This window comes from Bison bison, unplaced genomic scaffold (assembly GCF_000754665.1).
Source record: "Bison bison bison isolate TAMUID 2011002044 unplaced genomic scaffold, Bison_UMD1.0 scf7180017864299, whole genome shotgun sequence".
Taxonomy (NCBI): Eukaryota; Metazoa; Chordata; class Mammalia; order Artiodactyla; family Bovidae; genus Bison; species Bison bison.
In genome coordinates, this window is record NW_011494871.1 from 709,832 (window position 1) to 728,680 (window position 18,849).

Here is an 18,849-nt window from a genome sequence, read left to right on the forward strand (position 1 = left end):
TATAGCAGAGAAAGAACTCCATTAGAGCTGCACATGGACAGGGTGAAGGCCAGTGGTGGTAGATGGACACATTCAGGAAAGCTGAAGCCTGTAGCTTCAGATAGCATCAGCCAGGAAAAGAAACCAAAACACAGATTTACCTGTGTTCCTAATGAGGGCATGAGGAGAAAGGGGAAATAGAGGATGAGATGGTTGGATAACATCTCCAACTGAATGGATATGAGTTTGAGCAAACTGCGGGAGATAGTGAAGGACAGGGAAGCCTGGTGTGCTGCAGTTCATGGGGCCGCAAAGAGTCGGATATGGCTTAGCATCTGAATAACCACAACAATTCTTCTTGGGGGGGTGGGGGAAACCCCAAACTAACACTTTATTTTCGTTGTTTTTCCATTAACAACTAAATTTTATTAAGTTAACTTTTATCGGTTTCATTTATAAATACATTTATATTATTTTACTTTTAAAAACAAATGTTGGAGACATTCATAAAACATGTAAAAAACATTTTGAAAACTGCCTACTTCAGAGCCAAAAATACCTGAGAATGTTCCTTTTATTAGAATTTAATTATTTAGTCTTTTCAGAATATTGTAGTTTAGAATCTTAAAATATGAAATATGTTTTTATTCTGTCCATGTTTTTAAGTCGATGTTGGAGGTTCTAAATACTTTTGTTATTTCTTCTAAGTCTGACATCCCATGTGTCCTGCTTGGTCGGGACATGTCAGACTTGCAGAGGGTTAAGAACATGCTTTAAAGTCTTCTTGCCGCAGAGTGTAGTCACACTTGGATCTGCAGCAGGTTACTTTGTAATGCTCCAGGATCGCTCCTGTCCCACTTTTGAGGCTGCTCAGCTGTGTCTCCTTTCCTGGGGCTGCAATCATGTCTGTCCCTCTCTTCACCTCCATCCACAGGGCCCTCATGTTTTAAGAATGTTTCTCAGCCTTTTCTTTCACTGTGCTTATTTAGGCTCAGTGTTTGTTGAATCTTGGCTTCAAATTCTGTTGCCTCAGTAGCTCTCCAGTGCCCTCAAAAGTATTTTTAGTGAATTATCTGACTTTTCTAATTGTTCTCTGAGAGAAGATGGTCGTCTTCAGGTAAACCCTGACTACATCACAGGCTCACAGAACCACTGTCACTGCTCCCTCAGCCAAATCTAATTGGCTGTGGACCCACCAGTTGTTGTTCGTAACTTCACTATTTCTTGTTGTTGTTTAGTCGCTGAGTTGTGTCCTGATGGACTGCAGCACGCCAGGCTTCCCTGTCCTTCACCATCTCTTGGAGCTTGCTGAAACTCAGGTTCACTGAGTCAGCGATGCCATCCAACCATCTCATCCTTTGTCTCCCCCTTCTCCTCCTGCCTTCAATCTTTCCCAGCATCAGCATCTTTTCCAATGAGTCAGCTCTTTGCATCAGGTGGCCAAAGTATTGGAGCTTCAGCTTCAGCATCAGTCCTTCCAGTGAATATTCAGGGTTGATTTCCTTTAGGATGGACTGGTTTGATCTCCTTGCAGTCCAAGGGACTCTCAAGAGTCTTCTCCAACACCACAGTTCAAAAGCATCAATTCTTCGGCGCTCAGCCTTCTTCACAGTCCAACTCTCACATCCATACATGACTACAGGAAAAACCATAGCTTTGACTATATGGACTTTTGTTGGCAAAGTAGTGTCTCTGCATTTTAATACACTGTCTAGGTATGTCATAGCTTTTCTTCCAAGGAGCTTTTAATTTCATGGCTGCAGTCACTGTCTGCAGTAATTTTGGAGCCCAAGAAAATAGTCTGTCACTGATTCCATTGCTTCTCCATCTGTTTGCCGTGAAGTGATGGGACCTTTGTGAAATTTTAACTGTTTCTAGTTTGTCCTTTTTCACAAGTCCTGATAATCACTGACCTCCTGACCTGTCACCTGTTCTCCTTAACACACTAGCCACCCCTGGCCTTTCCGGGTCCTCTGTCCCGGTACGCTAATCTTGTTCCCTACTTCAGTCTAAGTGCTGTCATGTTACCAGGGTAACAATTTGAAGATTTTTCATTTCTAGGCTGTGGAGACCTTAAAAATGTTTGAAAAAAAAGACAGTAGAGTGAAGAGTGCAGCTGCGACCAACCTCTCTTTCCTGTATTACTTGGTGAGTTCTGCTTTTCACAAGCACATATTTGAGCCGTGTGTTTTTGTGCTGGTGCTAAGGCGAGGCTCTGGAGGAGCTGGGGGAGCATGACACCAGGGTGAGGTTGGGGGGTGCTGGACTGGCTTTGTGGACAGGAGGGCGAGGGCTGTCCTGGAATGAGGACCTTGGAACTGATCCCAGCTGGGACGTCAGGATGAGAGATGGACTTGGCTGGTTGTCTCTTGGAGGTTTAAACTTTGATAATAGATGCTGTGAACAGGAGGACCATCTTCCCTGGGTTCATATTTGCAGCCTTCATACCCTGTGTGATGATATTTGGAGCTGGGGACTTAGGTTTAGCCAAGGCTGTGAGGGGATTTGTGCCTTTATTAGAAGAGGAGGAGACCAGAGCCCTGCCCTCTGAGGACACAGCAAATGGGCACCTGCAGGTCTGGACATGGCTCTTGTTGGACACCAGGCCTGCTGGCCCCTCGATCCTTGCCCTCCAGCCTCCAGAACTGTGAGAGTAACTGTTGTTGTTGAAGGCCCGGCTCTGGTATGAAGACAGCAGCTGTGTGTCCAGGGAGCAAGTGGGGCACAGAGTGCAGGGGTGGGGATCGAGGAGGCCAGAGTGCCAGTCAGATGGAGACAGGAGAGGAGAAGCTTACAGCCTGATGACTCTGATGGGTGGGAGGCATGAAGGGAAGCAGGAGTCTTGAGAGCAGAGAGCCAGTGTGGGAGAACAGAGATCCCAGGCTGGAGGTAGGGGTCCTACAGGGGCAGGGAGGGGAGAGGAAGGGCTTGGCCTTCATGCCATCACTTGACGCCTCAGCTGACCCTGAGGACCTTCCCTGCTGGGATAGGTCTGGGCCATTGTACCTACAGCTACTCCCAGGAGGGGCCCCTGCCTGCCCCAGGGTCATGAACGGGTTGACAGCAAGGCCAGAACCTGGCGTTCCCAGCTGTTCCTGGACCGGTCTCCGCTGCAGCCAGTCCGTTAGATTTAGAAAATCTTCAGTAGACTTTGTGAAGATGGTTTACTTCCTGACCAGATTTTTATCAGGTTGGATGAGTGTGCAGGAGGAGACCAAGAAAAACTTACAAGGAGGAGAACTGAGTGGTCAGCCGAGCAGAGCCACTGCAGCCTCTGACCAGTGACTCGCTGCTCCTGGTTCTGAGGGAGTGTTTGAGGTAGAGTGACCAGTCTGGGGTGTCACGTGGGTGACAGAGTCCAAGGTGTGTGGCTTGTGTCCAGTGTGGGGTCTGTTGCTCTGTAATAAGACTTAGTGCTTGATGTCACCAAGGCCCCCTCACATCCTGCCTGAAGGGCCTGGATTTACCTGGCGCCCCATCACCTGAGGCTGGGAGGTGCTCCCTCTGTCTCACAGCACTGCTTGCTCATCTGCCAGGGTCCCTGAGAGCAGAGGCCCCTGTGCTCATGGAGTCTGTTGTCCTGTTGCGGGGTGGCGGGGAAGAGTTCAGGGAGGGAAGGGTGTGGAGGGGAGGGAGGGGAGGGTGCAGGGGTGGGACGGGGGGAGGAGGCTTCGGTTGGGGGGGAGGGTGTGGAGGCCTTGGTTGTCCTCGAGGCTGCTTTTGAGTCTTGCTCTCCCCACCCTGCTCCTCCCCTCCCTCCCAGGACCCTGAGGTCATCCAGCCACAGCATCAGGCTCAAAGCCATTTCATCAGGCTCAAAGCCATTTCTAGTCTCCACTCGTGGCTCATCGCCTCTGCAGCAGCCCCTCACTGCTTTTCCTGCAACCTAATCCAGTAGACAGTGTTGCATGTTTCAGTGTTTATGGCAGCAGCACCCGGCTGATAGGTACTGATTCATAAATCATAGTGCAGAGTCCCCACAGATTCTCATATGTGCGTGCTCAGAGCAGTGTCACTCACGATAACCATAAGTGGCTGGAAATACCCCAGTGCCCGTCATCTTGGTGGAGAGGTCCCTGGGACGCGGCTGCCCTCACAGATCCAGGCCATGGTCATCAGCAGGAGGAAGAACTGGACTTTGTGGCAGGGAGCGAGTGAGGACAGCCTGGGGCCCAGGGGCATCTCCACACCAGCCCTGCAGCTGGAGATCAGTAAGGACCTTCACCAGGGAGGGGGAGGGTAGTGCTGCCTCACATCCTGGAGCCCCACAGCCGCTGGACAAGAACCACAGGGGAGGGGAGGTGGGAAGCTGGGTCCCTCCCTCAGCCAAGATGACGAGGCACCAGCAGTTATGTGAGAGGCCTGCACAGGGCAGGTGAAGGACGGCCATGTCCTCATCAGGCAGTGACACAGTGACACTGGTGATGCAGCGGAGGCCGTGGACTGTGGTGACAGGGATCCATGGGCCATGCAGCCAGGGTGGTGATGGGGGCAGTGGTGCCTTGGTAGCTGTGTAGGTGTTGTAGGTGTGGGGAGCTCACACCTTCCATCTGTGGTGACAGGAGATGGAGCCACTGACTTCTGAATGGTGGGGTGTTCAGACCATGACTATGGAGAAGTCATTCATAAGAAACTTCTTGATGATTAAAACCCTTCTATAGGATGAGTCTGGCAAGACTAGGATATGTAAAATGTGTGTTTCTCCTATCTGTAATTTCAGAAAGTCCATTTATCATGTCTGTAATCTCAGAAGAGTCAGAGAAGGTGAGAAGAGCTTCAGGTAATTTGTGCGTTTGGTACTTTATTTAGGAAAATGAATTTGCACAAGCCAGTAGCTATGCAGATTTAGCTGTGAACTCTGACAGATATAATCCGTCGGCTCTTACTAATAAAGGGAATACAGTCTTTGCAAATGGAGACTATGAGAAGGCAGCCGAGTTCTATAAAGAGGCTCTAAGAAATGACTGTTCTTGCACTGAAGCGCTTTATAACATTGGTGAGTAAAATGGGAAAGTTGCCCTTTTTTTTTCCACCCTCCTGGGTTGGGGCTGGGTGAGAGGAGCCGGCAGGGAGGAATGAGCAGTTTTAGTGGCATAGGCAGACAGTGAAGCTGCATGTGAAGGAAGTGGGGGGGTAGAAGACGGGCGAGTGTAGAGCCCTTGGGGCGGGAGGTCAGTCACCAGGCACTGTTTTAGCTTCTTCATGCATTTAAATGTGTCTCCTAGTCCATTGCTTGAAGGAGCTTTATTAGTTCTTCTGTGAAAGGGAATTTTTCTATGTTTTATGTAGTCATATTTGGCTTTTGAAAACTTTTGGCTCATTTGTTTATTGCTTTACGAAGCCCTTCCCCGCCTCAAGATTACAAAATCATTTTCCTCTGTTTTCTTTTCATACTTATATAGCTTTGTTTTTTCTGTTTTTCGAATAAATTATGAATTTATTTGAAAGAGGAAAAAATTCAATAGAGGACTCTGGATTTTTTGTCATACGTGGTCACTTGTCCTGGCACCTTTATGACTTGTCCGTTAGTTGTCCTCAACTTTATATGCCCACTGTGACTGAATTCTGTAACCCAGCTTGTTTCTGAACTGTTTGTTATGTCCTTTCTATCCATTTGTCATTCCTGCCCCACCCTCCATTTTATGAAAGCTTTGGGCATGTTTTGGTGTCTGCCAAACATCAATGGAATTTCCTGTCTTCTCTCCCTTTTTAACAAATTGTGTTCATTTTTATTTTGACTTCTGGATGAATATTTACCTATGTTTAAATATTCATTCTGTTACTTTGAGAAAATTACTACCAGTGCTAGTATTTATAATTTATGTTTTTTCTTTTCCTTCTTCTCAAGGCCTTACCTATAAGAAGCTAAACCGGCTTGATGAAGCTTTGGACTGTTTCCTGAAACTTCATGCAATCCTAAGAAATAGCGCCCAAGTCCTTTACCAGATAGCAAATGTGTATCTTCCTTAAGAATGGTTTCATTAATTCACTCAGCTGGTGACTGAGTACCACTTACTAGATAAGCTTAACCAGTGAAGTAATTGATGTGGATATATTTTAAAATCTAGCTATCAGTTTAATCGGAGAAGGCAATGGCACCCCACTCCAGTACTCTTGCCTGGAAAATCCCATGGACAGAGGAGCCTCGTAGGCTCCAGTCCATGAGGTCGCTAAGAGTCGGGCACGACTGAGCGACTTCACTTTCACTTTTCACTTTCATGCATTGGAGAAGGAAATGGCAACCCACTCCAGTGTTCTTGCCTGGAGAATCCCAGGGACAGAGGAGCCTAGTGGGCTGCCATCTATGGGGTCGCACAGAGTTGGACACGACTGAAGCGACTTAGCAGCAGCAGCAGCAGCAGCAGCAGTTTAATATGTGATGAAAATATTATTTGAGTGATCGTGTTTTAAAGGGTCATGTGCGTTATAGGAGGAATTGTTTAGAAGTGGCAGCTATTATTAATCTTTAGAAATAATAATTGAAGTAATTGGGTGTCATGTCAAGTCCACACAGCTGTTCACTGAGCATAAATTAGACCCTTCAGGGAGCTCTGTGGTAGCCCAGTGGTTAGGACTGTGTGCTCTCACTGCCAGGCCCTGGATTTGATTCCTGGCCAGGAAACTAAGATCCTGCAACCTGTGCATCGTGCCAAAAAATCAGAAATAATAATGTTTTACATATTGTCTCCTGTTCTGGTAGAGTAGATAAAAATTTTGGGGTAAAAAATTTTAGTTGTAGAGCAGATAGTGTTTGTTATTTCTTTTAGCCTTTTTTTTTTTTTTTTGCCGAGTTCTTTCTCCTGAGATGTCACTGTTATGACCTGCTGGTGTCTTGTTCCTGATCAGTTTGGATCCAGACAAGCAATTGATGTGTTTGAGACTATTTGAATACATTTCCTTATTTTTATGTTTTTCTTGTGATGTCATGTTTGTCATCATTAAAAACAGAAGACTTATTTTTCAGTGAAACTTTGGATTGAAATATTTTCATTAAGGTAGCTAATACAAAATAATTAATAGTCTAAGTATTGGTATGAATAAATTATTTTAATGTATGCAGAGGATTTACAAGGCACAGAGCTACAAAAAGCTGTCTTGGGCTTGTACTGTAATTAGAGAAAAACTCATCGGAAAGTACACAGAAACCATTCTTTTAAAATGTTGCTCATGTTAAGAGAGGGTGAATAATTGAACACAGCATTCACATGTCTTTGTTAAAAACAAATTTTGGATAAGACGTTGAATAAAACAGCACACTGTTAATTCTTGTAGAAATGTGGCGATCTTAGTGGGTAGTAATGAAGCAGAAGGAAAAGCAAGGTGTACACAGGGACAGAAGTGCTGTTTCCAGTGAGACCCCATTTTTCATCCTCATCCCTGAAGAAAACCTGGAGTAAACAGTGTTACATAGCACATTAGTATAGACTAAGAAACATTTTTATTGAAATGTTGGCTTTAGGTTTGCTTCTTGATCAATGAATTTAGAAAAATTTTGTTATCCTTAATTAAAATTGTCTAAGATACGAGTTAATGGAAGATCCCAGTCAAGCTATGGAATGGTTGATGCAGCTGATCAGCGTTGTTCCCACTGACTCCAGGGCCCTGTCTAAACTGGGAGGGCTGTATGACAGCGAGGGGGATAAGTCCCAAGCATTCCAGTACTACTACGAGGTGGGTTTGTGGTCTCGCCTACCTTCTATGAGTTGTTTTAAAGAAGACAGCAGGCCTTTTAAGTTTTAAAAATTAGAAATGCTTATTAGCTTTTAACGGAGAAGGCACTGGCAACCCACTCCAGTACTCTTGCCTGGAAACTCCCACGGACGGAGGAGCCTGCTAGGCTGCAGTCCGTGGGGTCGCTAAGAGTCAGACACGACTGAGCGACTTCCTTTCACTTTCCTGCATTGGAGAAGGAAATGGCAACCCGCTCCAGTGTTCTTGCCTGGAGAATCCCAGGGACGGGGAAGCCTGGTGGGCTGCCGTCTATGGGGTCGCACAGAGTTGGACACGACTGAATCGACTTAGCAGCAGCATTAGCTTTTAAATGAATAGTGATTTAAAATAAAGCATCTGTGGAATATAAAGTTAGTTTTTGATTGATTTTAATAAAAAATAAAAATAAAAAGTTCAAATTCATTTTTCTCCTGAAGGATGATTTCATTGCTTTTGAGTCTATTACATATTTAATTTGACTCAGATTGTGTATCAGTACATCAAAAAGATGTTTATAGGTAACTGAAAAATGTGTCAAGCGAATCTTAAGTTCTCCAAATCTTGTGCAGTTTCAAAGCTTGTACAGTGCTTCTGACAGCTGGTGTGTTTTAATTAAGACATGTCACACTGGGTAAATTACTGTGGCCAGTGGTAAATGCTGCAGACTGAACTGTTGACTAGTTCACTCTCCAGTCGTATAGGTATTTCCCGTCCAACATTGAGGTCATCGAGTGGCTCGGGGCCTATTACATTGACACCCAGTTTTGTGAAAAAGCCATTCAGTACTTTGAAAGAGCTTCTCTTATACAGTAAGTAACTGTTATGATTTTGTGTTTAGTTAAATGCCTGAAATCTGATAGACCTACTGCTCTCCTGAACGGCTGTAGTGAACATTCATGCATCATTTCCATTTTCTGTGTTTCATTTGACTCAGTCTTTATTGTGATAAATATATTTCCTTTTTATGCACAAGTTAAAAAAAATTTCTTTAAGGTACTTTGTGTTTTTCACATCTCAGCAAGCAACTATTATTTCTTTATCAATTAGAAAATTATTTCTTTATCAATTAGAAAACTCTGCCAAGGGCAGAGTTTAATTTCTGAAAGAACCCTAATAGAAATGTTTCACTTGTCTCAATGTATAATTGATATACATTATACAGCTCAGTGTCATATCTTTTTTGCCTTTTCATACTGTTTGTGGGGTTCTTAAGGCAAGAACACTGAAGTGGTTTGCCATTGCCTTCTCCATATATTATATATTAAGAATAAAACTTTTAAAGATGGCTTTAAGTTCATATCAGAATGTTCTATACATGTCTGATTCAAAAATAATTGGGTTATACCATGTTCTGCTTTGTATTTGAATTTTAACATTAAATGTGGGGCAAGTGGAGGTGGAGGACAAGGTGGGGAGGGAGTGGTTATGAGGGTAAAATAAATAAGACACAAAGCCATATTGTGCAGCACAGGGAATATAGCCTGTATTTTAGAACAACTTTAAACGGAGTCATTTGAATCACTATGTTGTATACTTAAAACTAATACTGTAAAGCAACTACATATTTGATTTGGAAAAATAAAGTGAGGAGTTATTCTCTAGTCTTTTATTTTGTCAAATTTTTTTCTTAGAAATTTTTAATAGTGGTCTTTAGAAATCCTGGTCATGTTTATTTTAGAAAAAAAATTCATTTATTTCTTTTTAAGGGGATAAAAAAAGGATGAGTAGAATTCTTTTTTACTTTCTTTTTAGTTGAAGTCTAATTGTTCAAATACAAGGTCAAAAATTGCCATTAGGTACTGAATTTGCAAGCCTAAAGCTCATTTTCCAAGCCTGAGGTACTAAGCCAAAGAACTGGCAAAGGTTTAATATAGAATGCTGAGAACTTTACCCAGATTGGTGAGCTTTATTCTTACATCTAAATAAGGTGTGAATTAGGTTGAAGGACTCTGAATCTGAATTTCCTGATATAAATACAGCAGATGATGGTGAAGGACATTATATATATGCTGTTTTTAATAACAAAGATGATCTAATCATATATCAAAAAGTAATCAGAAGATAGTATAGGTAATAGGTATAGGTAATAGGCTTTATAAAGTTGTATGACCACAGATTATTTTTGTTTCATCTAATTTCATCTAATTTATTTCTTTTATAGGCCTACACAAGTGAAATGGCAGCTGATGGTAGCTAGTTGTTTTAGAAGAAGTGGTAAATGCTCTTATTCATTTTAATATATGTTGCTTCTTTCTGTCATTTAGGTCATTATGTATGTACATGTGTTTTGACTTTGTGTATTTATTAATATTAACTTTTGATAAGCACACATATTTGAGGCATTATATGAAAGACACAGTGGTTACCACAATAAAGAAAAAAGTTATATTCCTGTTGGCAGTACAACATTGCTGTGTACACACATTTTATTACATCAGTTGCCTGAACTCACAGAACGCCCGTCTGTGAAGTGTGTGTGTGAGGTCCTCCGGTCTGAGCTCTGATGTGTAGGTCAAGGGAAGAGAAGCTGCCTCAGCTAACCCGGCAAACCTGAGCTGGACTCTCCTGCTTCACCTCCGTCATTCCTGCCAGACTCTGAGGGCGGCCGCCTTCTTATACACGGAGGCCTACACAGGGCCAAAGCTATTTCCTGAGATTTTCACAAACATCTTTGATCCAAAATTCACTTTTTTTTATTCTTTGCTAATATGTGAAGCTAAATTACTTTATTACAAAATAAAATGCCTTCTATAAACTTATTAATGTTTCAAAATAAAAACTGCAAAACAAGTTATTTTTCATCTTTTCCAGGTGAATAACATTGCAATTAGTCTCTCAAATTATTTTAAGAAGTAGAACTAAGTTTCAGCCATCACTGGTTTACATCTGCTTTTACCCCTTTTTCAAATTTATCTGTGCATTTTCTTCCAGAGGTTGTATTAAGAATGGTTACTTACGCTTGTAGCAAGCATGAAAGTCATTCTTCTAAACCAGTGAAGTGCCAATATATGGAATTTAAATTAGTCCTTGGCTGAATCCTGTGAATTTCTATAATTGCTTGTTTGTTTTCTCTTTTACTTATAGGTAACTACCAGAAAGCATTAGACACTTATAAAGATATTCACAGAAAATTTCCAGAAAATGTAGAATGTAAGTGGGACTACAGTTTATAACTTGTGAGGGCATACGTCCTCACATTTTATGTCTAAAGATGTAATAATTACCTTTGCTACAGTAGCTGCATAGGTAGATACCAACCTATAACTTGTGGTACATGTATTCAAATATGTGATATAGGATCAGAAAAATTGACTATGCAAGTACCTGGTGGTGCTAGTGGTAAAGAACCTGCCTGCCAATGCAGCAGATGTTAAGAGATGCAGATTTGGTCTCTGGGTTGGGAAGATCCCTTGGAGGAGGGTGTGGCAACCCACTCCAGTATTCTTGCCTGAAGAATCCCATGAACAGAGGAGCCTGGTGGAGTGCAGTCCATATTGTCACAAAGAGTTAGACTGAAGTGACTTAGCACACATGCACACCTTTTTATAGAATTTAATTGTTGGTGGACTTAAATACATCACTGGGAAATTTCCTGGCAGTCCAGTGGAAAGGACTTCACCTACTCACTGCTGAAGGCCCATGTTCAATCCCTGGTCAGGGAACTAAATTCCGCTAATTCCGTAGCCTGGCCAAAAAAAAGAATTTTTTTTAAAGTGAGGCTTCAGTTAAAAACAAATAAATATACCACTTAATTCTCTTTTATAGCAAAGATATCTATATTTCAAAGCTTTATGAAATTTTAAGACTAGATTTTGGTTTATTATTGATTTTTAAAAGTTTATAAACTCTAGTATTTTATAGAAAAGGCATTTTAAACTATCCATTTAATGTATAACTTTTTGAGGTTGAAAATACACCTTTAGAGTTTATGATAATAGAATGCTAATAATCTTGCTGATACTGACAGCAAATGAAGTTTTATTAGATTATTTTTAAATGTTATATCTTATTTCCTTTTTAAAAAGTTGGCTTTGTATAAAATATTTATTTATTTTAATCTTACTGCACAGTGGATTTGATGCAATTTGAAGTAACAATGCAGTGTTACAGTAACAACAAGATCAGGATCCAGAAGAGGACAAAATAACTGTATTCTGTGTGTTTACTCAGTTGTTCAGTTGTGTCTGACTCTCTGTGACCCTCTGGTCTGTAACTTCTCAGATTCCTCTGTCCATGGGACTTTTCAGGGAAGAATACTGTATTCTAGGTTGTATATTCTCAGTAAACTGTATTTGGCCCTGAGTAGCCTTGGGGCTCGGAGAAGGCAGTGGCAACCCACTCCAGTGCTGGTGCCTTGAAAATCCCATGGACAGAGGAGCCTGGTAGGCTGCAGTCCATGGGGTCGCAAAGAGTTGGACACGACTGAGTGACTTCACTTTCACTTTTCATTTTCATGCATTGGAGAAGGAAATGGCAACCCACTCCAGTACTCTTGCCTGGAAAATCCCATGGACGGTGGAGCCTGGTGGGCTGCCGTCTATGAGAGTCGGACACAACTGAAGCAACTTAGCAGCAGCAGCAGCAGCCTTGGGGCTAAAGGAAAAAGAGAAAACACAGTGGTTTGTATGAATGAAATCTTTACTATTTATGAGCAAAATAGGAAGTAGTTCTTTTGGAGGAAGCAGATCTGTTCAGCTCTTGCTGCAGTCGTGTTGAAACGCCTAGGAGGGTGGGCAAGGTCACTGAGAGACATCAGTGCTCCTGCTAACATCCCTGCAACAAGTAGAATACGTGTGTGAAAAGACCGTTCTGAGTGTTGTCCTCATGACTGAACACAAAACGGCACGTTTCAGTAAAAACATATCTTTTCTGGGCCAAGTTTTCAGTGGCACAGTCCAATCCAGGGGTTAGATATGCTGCATGTTCCTTCAGTAATATTTTTCTCAATTTGGCTTTTGTGAAAAGCAGAGTTCAGAATTACGGCCTTGAAAGGAGCCTAGGAGCAAGGGGTTTTGTAATGCTGCTCAGATGTGGGTTCATTAGCTCACAGCAGTTTCCAAACACCAGTCAAAAAAACAGGATACATGGGGATTACTTGTAAAGCCTGTAAAAACCACAAATCTATAGCCCAGCCCACAGAGAGTCTCCTTCAGGTTTGCAGTGGAGCTGGATGTGTGATTTTTTTTCTGTTTCTTTTTTTAACAACTTTTAATATAATTCTTAAGCTTGGCCACACTGGGAAACTGATGCTTTAGACATTAAATCGGAGCAGTGATAGAATAATCATTAGAGTATCCCAGCCCAGGTATTGAACCCGCATCTCCCACATTGCAGGCAGATTCTTTACCAGCTGAACCACAAGGGAAGCCCAAGAATGCTGGAGTGGGTAACCTATCCCTTCTCCAGCAGATCTTTCCAACCCAGGAATTGAACCCGGGTCTCCTGCATTGCAAGTGGATTCTTTACCAGCTGAGCTATCAGGGAAGCCCATTATAGTAGTAGTAGTAGTAGTAGTAGTAGTAGTAGTAGTAATAATAGTGATTCCATTTTGGAAGTGGAAACCCAGCTGTCTGCTAGGCAGAGTTTCCCAGCGTCTGCACCACTGATGTTGGGGATTGCATAATTCTGTTGTGGGGTCGTCCTGTGGATTCTAGAATGTCTAACAGCATCCTTGGCCTCCACCCACAGAGTGCCAGCTGCATACCTTCTGTTGGGTGCTGCCAGGTGTCCCCTGGGGACGCACTTGACATGGGTGGAGGACCACCACAGTAGTCACAGCACCTCTGCATTGTGCAGCAGATCGAGCGCCTCCCAGCAAGGCCGCATTTCTTTCTTTAAAGAGAGTTTAGGATTCCTTATAAAAGTCGAACGATGATCTATGCCACAAGGAATGTCCAGGACACTTGGGCCTGGGTAATTTTCAGAACAGGTGTAGTCAGTAGCCTACCTTGATGCTAGCATAGGAGAAACACTTGCACCCAAGTGCAGCCTCACTTTGAGCAGAGTATTTTTCTGATGAACCCAGAAAAGTCATCAGGTGACTGCAGTGCTGGTACATGGCACTGTTCCTGCCCTATGGACATGGCAGAAAACAAGACAGATGAAAATCCTGGCCTTGTGGAGCTTGGATTCTAGTGGGAAGGAAAAGACAATAAATATATAACATGTCAGGAGTCGTAAATGCATAAAGGAGAAACAGGTGAGGAGCTAAAGGTTTGAATTGTAGATGTCATGGTCTCCCCTGAAGGGCAGCGGGCTGGTGTGCCGAATCGTTCTAAGCCCTCCTTCAAGGAGCCCACTTCTCCGAAGGCCAGGAAGGCAAACTGCAGAGATTTTTCAGGAGAAACAAACACTGTTTGTGAGCATCATTCAGACTGTGTCCCCGAGGATCAAGTGTATTGATTTGTTCTTTGAACACCATGTATAAACACTTCTCTGAAAATGTTTTTCATAATTTAGGTCTACGTTTCTTGGTCCGTCTCTGCACAGACATTGGATTGAAAGAAGTTCAAGAATATGCAACAAAACTAAAGAGATTGGAAAAAATGAAAGAAATCAGAGAACAGGTATCTCACATGAATAAGCTGAAAACTGCTGTCTGTTGATTATGAAAACGTCAGCCTTTTGTGCTCATCTGAGTGATGTCAGGGCTTCTGTCAATAAAACTAAGTTGAAATTATTTTTGTGCTTTAGCGTGAAAGGAGAGATAACTGAAACTGTAGTTTTAGCATAAATTTCTGTCAAAACCTTGTTCCTAATCAGAGGAAGTGCATTAGATTCAATGTAGTCCTTGGTGGGTGGCTACTAATAGACTAACAATGGTAATTTTCCCGCTACAAATAACCACAGATTAATTTATAGACCTGACTTCAGCTGGAGAGTCCACGCCTGTGGGAACCAAGATGCAGGGACTCGTGGGTAGCAGTGGTGGTTTTTTGTTGGGCTGCTCTGTTGTATAGTAGGACATGGCACTGAGAATAGTGCTGGTGCCGGAAGGGTTGTATGCTTTTGTGTTCCCTGCAGTATTTTTACTTCTGAAAGTGAGTACTCCCTCCTGTGTTTGAGACTAGACTATTTAAAAATTTAATGTTATTTTTGAGTATCTGTCTTTCATAGAAAGAAATATATTCTTTAAGCTTAAACTTTTTCAAGAATTTAATTACCTTAGATAATTAAACCTAAGTTCCATATTTGCTTTCAAAATGTGGTTATCTTGTGTTTGCTTGGAGGATGTGATCTGTTTTATTCTTTTTAAAATCTGTCCATGGGATTCTCCAGACAAGAACTCTGGAGTCGGTTGCCATCTCCTCCTCCAGGGGATCTTGCTGACCCAGGACTGAACCTGTGTCTCTTACCTCTGCTTCATTAGGAAGCAGCTTCCCTGATAGCTCAGTTGATAAAGAATCCGCCTGCAATGCAGGAGACCCCAGCTCCATTCCTGGGTCCGGAAGATCCCCTGGAGAAGGGACAGGCTACCCACTCCAGTTTCTTCGGTTTCCCTTGCGTCCCAGCTGATGATGAATCCCCCTGCAATGCGGAAGACTGGGTTCGATCCCTGGGTTGGAAAGATCCTCTGGAGAAAGGAAAGGCTACCCATTCCAGTATTCTGGCCTGGAGAATTCCATGGACTCTGTAGTCCACGGGGTTGCAAAGAATTGGACGTGACTGAGGGACTTTCACTTTCACTTTCTTTACCCCTGCACCACCTGGGAAAACCTCATCAAGCTAAAAGAATTTTAACTTGGTCTTACAGAGCAGGGGCCCCACCCTATACCTATCCAGGCCCCAGAGTTAGATCTCTGGAGTCCGGGAGTCTGTGTTTTAAAAACAAGTTCTCCAGGTAATTTTTTAATCCACGATGTTCAAGAAACACTGGTCTAGAGTTATGCTTCTGAAGGGTTACCTTCAAATGATCAAACACCAGCTTAGGATACAAAGTCTGATTTAAAGAGAAAAGTAAACAAAATAAATTAGGTCATGGACTTTAAAAACTGTTTTCAAATGAAGAACGATTTGTGTAGACCTGGTGGTTCAGAAGGTGAAGAATCCACCTGCATTGTAGGAGACACGGGTTCAATTCCTGGGTCGAGAAAATCCCCTGGAGGAGGAAATGGCAACCCATTTCAGTATTCTTGCCAGGGAAATCCCATGGACAGAGGAACCTGGAGGACTACAGTCCATGGGGTCACAAAGAGTCAGACATGACTTAGCGACTAAACCACCACCATAGGACAGGTAAATGGATTCACGTTTATGTGGGTCAGGATAATGGATCTCCCCAAGCCCCTAGATCCTGTATAAGATATTAAAGCTGGAAGTTCGTTTCTGTGGACTGACTTTTCAGAGCAGTGTGTCCTTTTCTGGAACATTTATGGAGAAGATGACTGTTCTCCCTTTGTGCTTTGGGTCGAGTTCCTGGGCCTGGAGGGACCCTGTGCCCTGTTCCTTGGGGGCAGTGACAAATAGCTGGACAGGGTGGGACACTGCAGCCCACAGCAGTGCTGGGTTTTCAGCATTTTGTGTTTCTGCTTCCCTGAACATAAAAACATTAGTTGCAAGAATCTTGTGAAACTTTGCTGTACAACTGGAAAAGAGCAAAACAAAAGAGCTGAAATTGAAGACTATTTTAAATACAACAAGGAAGAGAAAAATGTTAGCCCAAACTAGAGAGAAGTAGAGAATAAAAGGGAATGACTAGGAGGCAAAAGAGGACGGGAGAGAGACAGTTTACACAATGCAGGAAGTTTTCATTGCTCATCCAAAAATGAAGCATACTCATAATTTGTTCAATTTTAGAAATCGAATTTCTAAATTCTTACAATATTCAAAAAGAGAATTCCCCAAGAGGGAGGAGTTATATGCATATATACAGCTGATTTATGTTGTTGTACAGCAGAAACTAATACAACATTGTAAAGCAGTTATATTGTAACATTAATAAATAAAAGAATTCCTGTCTTAATATTTGTCATTCCCATCCCCCCACACCCACCCCAGAGAAATCAGTTTCAAGAAATTCTTTGTTTTGGCCAACTTAAAATACCATGGGACATTCAAAACTAATATAAAATGTAGTTGGTACTTACCCCTAAGTTTCCAATTATTTCCTAAAGCTATTTGAGCAGAAACCATTTTGGCTATATTTCTATATTCCTTTTTCTATATTACGGAAAAAGAGTCCATGTGAAGAACTCTTAAAGGCACAGCTTTAAGTTGACTGTAAAGGAAATTGTAATAAAAGTAGCAAGAATGTTTTGCACATTTTATATATTATTGCATTTACAAAGTTCAAGAAAGAAAACCAGAGGGTAACCCATATAACATTTATCTTTGGTGCAAAGCATGTAGTGGTTTGCACTGGACGACACTGTCCAGGTGAGGCTCTGGTGACTTTTGTTGAGGCTTGGGGGCCTTGTGGGCTTCCGTCGCCCTGTGCTAGTCCTAGGTTCACCTGTTCAGGAAACAGTCAAATGGGGAAGGTGTTCCAGAAGCTGGTCACCTGGTGGGAGAATAGAAAGAATGCAGGTCACTTCCGCCCAGCCCACAGACACAGTGTGGTCCTCAGAGAGGGTGTGGCTGGACCTCAGGGCCTGGCCCAGAGGCGGGAAGGTGCAGCCATGTTCTAGGGTTTTTTGGAGCTGAAGCCACAAAAAAAGGTCTTCAGTTCTGTTTTCTATTGAATTTGAAGTCAGTCTTCTTAAGGATTCTTGTTAACATCTGTTCCTTGTTCTAAGACAAGGCTCTAACTCTTAGGGAATAAAAGCCCTGTGGTGGACAGAACCCTGGGCTTTTGTCCTTCTTACCCCCAGTCAGCGTTCGGAAACTGTCCACAGTGAAATCAGGTTTGTCCCAGTCTGTCCCATTGCTAGAAAATGGCCACAGACTTGGATGTCAGCAACATCCAGTCACTGGGAGAGTTTGCAGCCCCACCGCCACCCCTGAGTCCTGTGGCCACTCTCAGGGGCAGGCGACAGTGTGGCCGGAGGTCACTACACGGTGGGTCCCTGTGGGGGAGCAGTGTTGTGTGCTCACTGCAGGGAGGATGCCATCTTCCGACACTCCTCTGTTTACATTCTTCTCTCATTTTTCCCCCAAAATGGGAATGGCATCTCTTTTTTTTTTTTTTTTATGTTATTGGAAAGACAAGTGTTATTCTAAAAATATAGATAGATGACTTTTGTAAGTAGTATTCAAATTAAAATGTGTAGAGAAAAATCTGAAAATCATTAAACCATGACTTGGAGATCACTATTATTATCATTTTGGTATTTATATTCCCAAGCATTTTTATAAATATATACAAACATATATTCAATACACATTTTAAAATGGGAACTTTTTTTTTTTTTTTACAAAAGTGAGATTTTTACGAAATACTGCTTATACCCTGCATTTCCCCCCTACTTAGCCGAACAACCTGGGGAGCTTACCGTGTCCCTGAAGGCAGACCCCTGTCATTTTTTGTGGCTGTTCTGTCACATAGCTGTTTCCTTCACATGTCAGTCCTGTATCCGTACCTCACTCCTCCAGATCAGTCCAGATTCCCAGGAACTTGATGAGGTGTCGAAACTCTGAGAAGATGGCAGCGTCTCTCCTCCTGGCATCAGCACAGACCACCTGCTGAGAAAGAAATGAGACAGGCTTCTCAGTCACTGAAATGTGCCTGTGTCCCTGGGCCTGCGTCTGTACCCGCCCTGTTCGCTGTGGGGCTGGGCCCCTCAGTAAGCCGTTACTGTTGTACCTGCTCCATTACTCTTCTTCCAGGAGGTTCCCCCAGTCTGGACCTGTCCCTCTTGCCCGCAGGTGTCCCTCTTCTTTCCCTACTGGGAGGAAGATTATATGGACATTTGTCTTTATGAGTTTAATTATTTTATCATTGTCTAAGTCTTTTAAATATGCTGGTAATTATTCACCTATGGGCTTCTTAGGTGGCACTGCTGCTGCTGCTAAGTCGCTTCAGTCGTGTCCGACTCTGTGTGACCCCAGAGATGGCACCACCAGGCTCCCCCGTCCCTGGGATTCTCCAGGCAAGAACACTGGAGTGTGTTGCCATTTCCTTCTCCAATGCATGAAAGTGAAAAGTGAAAGTGAAGTCGCTCAGTCGTGTCCGACTCCTAGTGACCCCATGGACTGCAGCCCACCAGGCTCCTCGGTCCATGT

General features: G+C 42.9%; 1 protein-coding gene across 3 annotated transcripts in view; it reads left to right on the forward strand.

Moving 5' to 3' along the window:
• Window positions 1-18,849, forward strand: part of IFT88 (intraflagellar transport 88) — a 61,167-nt gene that overhangs the window by 36,816 nt on the left and 5,502 nt on the right. For all 3 annotated transcript variants that reach the window (XM_010851178.1, XM_010851180.1, XM_010851181.1), the window contains 8 exons: window positions 2,041-2,127; window positions 4,789-4,975; window positions 5,828-5,936; window positions 7,500-7,650; window positions 8,383-8,498; window positions 9,851-9,903; window positions 10,774-10,839; window positions 14,149-14,255. In XM_010851178.1, coding sequence (XP_010849480.1) covers window positions 2,041-2,127; window positions 4,789-4,975; window positions 5,828-5,936; window positions 7,500-7,650; window positions 8,383-8,498; window positions 9,851-9,903; window positions 10,774-10,839; window positions 14,149-14,255 — 876 coding nt within the window. The remainder of the gene's footprint in view (window positions 1-2,040; window positions 2,128-4,788; window positions 4,976-5,827; window positions 5,937-7,499; window positions 7,651-8,382; window positions 8,499-9,850; window positions 9,904-10,773; window positions 10,840-14,148; window positions 14,256-18,849) is intronic.